Genomic DNA, 2,024 nt, shown 5'->3' on the forward strand with positions numbered 1-2,024 from the left:
GTGCCCCCCCGAAGGTCGGATGGGGTCGGATTCCCCCACTTACATCTTCCCGCCACCGCGACTTCGTCCCGCTCTCCTCAGCCGCTGAGGTCGGCGACGCTCAGTTGTCAGGGTTAGGGAGCGGGAAGACGCCGTTCGGCGCGCAGCGATGACGCAGAGCCTCTCCGCCAATGGGCGCGAGCGCGCGGAGTGTTAAAGGGCCAAGGCGGGTTGTGGGGAGACTCACTGGGAATTCTTACTCTGTCACTCCCTCTGCAGGGGTGCTGGGCTGCCCTGGGCTGGCTACGCGCCTCAGGGGGCCGACACGTTGGCTGCTTGTTGGGGCTGGAAGGCCTGAGCCGCTCGGGCAGCTGAAGGGGCGGCGCGGGTTTGGCTAACGTGGCCCCGCCTCTCTCCATGGCCCCGTGTCTGGGCTCGCACGGACCTGGCGGTTTCCCGGGCGCTAAACTCCTTACGGATTTGTTTCGCGCCCCGGGGGACCGGGCGGTGGCAGCGGCCTTTGGCTGCAGGTCTTGGAGGCCCGCAGGGCATGAGCATGGGCATGGGCATGGGCGGGTCAGCGGATGGGTTCGTGCGGTTAGAAACCACGCGTGGTGTGCGTATTGGCCGTGAAGACTGGCTTCTGCACTGGCGAAACTCGGCCGGAGGGACCAGACGGGGCAGTGCGGCCAGAACGGACGGGGTACGAAAGGCAAGGTAGAAGATAAGGTGCCAAAGGGAAGGCGTCTCGGAGGAGGTGACACTGCAGCCCGGTGGAAGGGCGCGCCGGCAGAGGGAACGTCATATGCAAAGGCGCGGAGACTCGTTGGAAGACGCGAAGGGAGGCCGGTGTGGCGGCTCGAAGGCCGGGGCTGGGAAGGTGCAGTTCGGCGGTGCGGGGGGACGTGGAGGGTGAGCTAGATACCGCCTGAGGCCTCCCCCTTCCCCCCAACCACCCTCCCTGCCTGTGGAGGGCGTGGGCTGGGAGGCACAGGAAAAGGCAGAAGAAGGGGTGAGGGTGTAGAGGCCCCGACCCGGCCAGCCTACTTGAGAGGGCCAGGCTTTTGGGTTTTGTTCCCTTTTGTGCCAACCGCTACCCCCCACTTCCGCCCCCCTCCCCCAGTCCCCGCCTCGGTGTCTGGCAAGAAGTCCTTCCTTGACTTATTAGTGGAGGAAGGAATGTGCACCCAGCCCCAGACATTGTCTGCACAGTTAGGTGCTGTAAGGAAGAGAAGGGAATAGATCCTAGATGATTTTTTTTTTTTGGAGGAAGGAATCCATGTGACTTGGAGACGGATTAGATGTCATCAGGGAGGACTGGCTTGGTGACTTGGGGTGGATGGACGGTGCTGTGGATGCCCTCTGCAAGTCACTGCTCTTTGTTCTACTGGTGTTCCCAGCCAGTGATGGTGACTCCTTTCCCTCCTCCAATAGTGTCTCCCACCCAGGGATGTCAAGTGTGCCCCTAACACCCCACCCTGTACTGAGGGTGTCTGAGGAGTCCCGCACAAATGAGGCGTGGGAGGAGCAACCTGCCCCCCCCCCCCCCCCCCCCGGTTGAGCCCGTCTGGGTTGGTGTCTTCCCTTTGGATTTAGATTTGATGGCAGGGATGAGGGGGCATTTAGAGCAAGTTAAATTCTCTGCATCACTGTCACATCCGCCAAGGCCAGGCATGGAAGGGTCAATGGGACAGAAGGGCAGCCTTGGTCCTGCAGCAGTGCAGAGGCCCAATGTTCGCATTGGGGTTGGGGTGGCCTCTGTGGTCCAGGCCTGGAGGTCTGTGAGGAGGCTGTGGCAGCATGCTGGAGCCCCACACATCCTGGGCCAACCCTCAGTGGGTGCCTGAAGGGCTTGAACTCCAAGCTTTTGCCCAGGGCCGCAGTGACACCCCGGTTGGGAGGGGGCAGGCCCGTGTCCCTAGCATGAGGAGAGAGGGATGGGGAAATAACCAGCTGGCCTCACAAACCCCTTCTGCTTTTTGAAAATGTTCTAATGCAATATACTAGTAATTTGACATGCATTTAAATTTTAACACATTTAATCT

General features: G+C 61.1%; 1 protein-coding gene across 2 annotated transcripts in view; it reads right to left on the reverse strand.

The window, feature by feature from the left end:
• RNPS1 (RNA binding protein S1, serine-rich domain) overlaps window positions 1-227 on the reverse strand; it is an 8,817-nt gene extending 8,590 nt beyond the window's left edge. For both annotated transcript variants that reach the window (XM_005869351.2, XM_005869348.2), the window contains exon 1: window positions 44-227. In XM_005869351.2, the coding sequence (XP_005869413.1) occupies window positions 44-45 (2 nt within the window). In that variant the 5' untranslated portion in view covers window positions 46-227. The remainder of the gene's footprint in view (window positions 1-43) is intronic.
• Between the last annotated feature and the right edge of the window lie 1,797 nt (window positions 228-2,024).

Source organism: Myotis brandtii, unplaced genomic scaffold (assembly GCF_000412655.1).
Source record: "Myotis brandtii unplaced genomic scaffold, ASM41265v1 scaffold292, whole genome shotgun sequence".
NCBI classification, from domain to species: domain Eukaryota; kingdom Metazoa; phylum Chordata; class Mammalia; order Chiroptera; family Vespertilionidae; genus Myotis; species Myotis brandtii.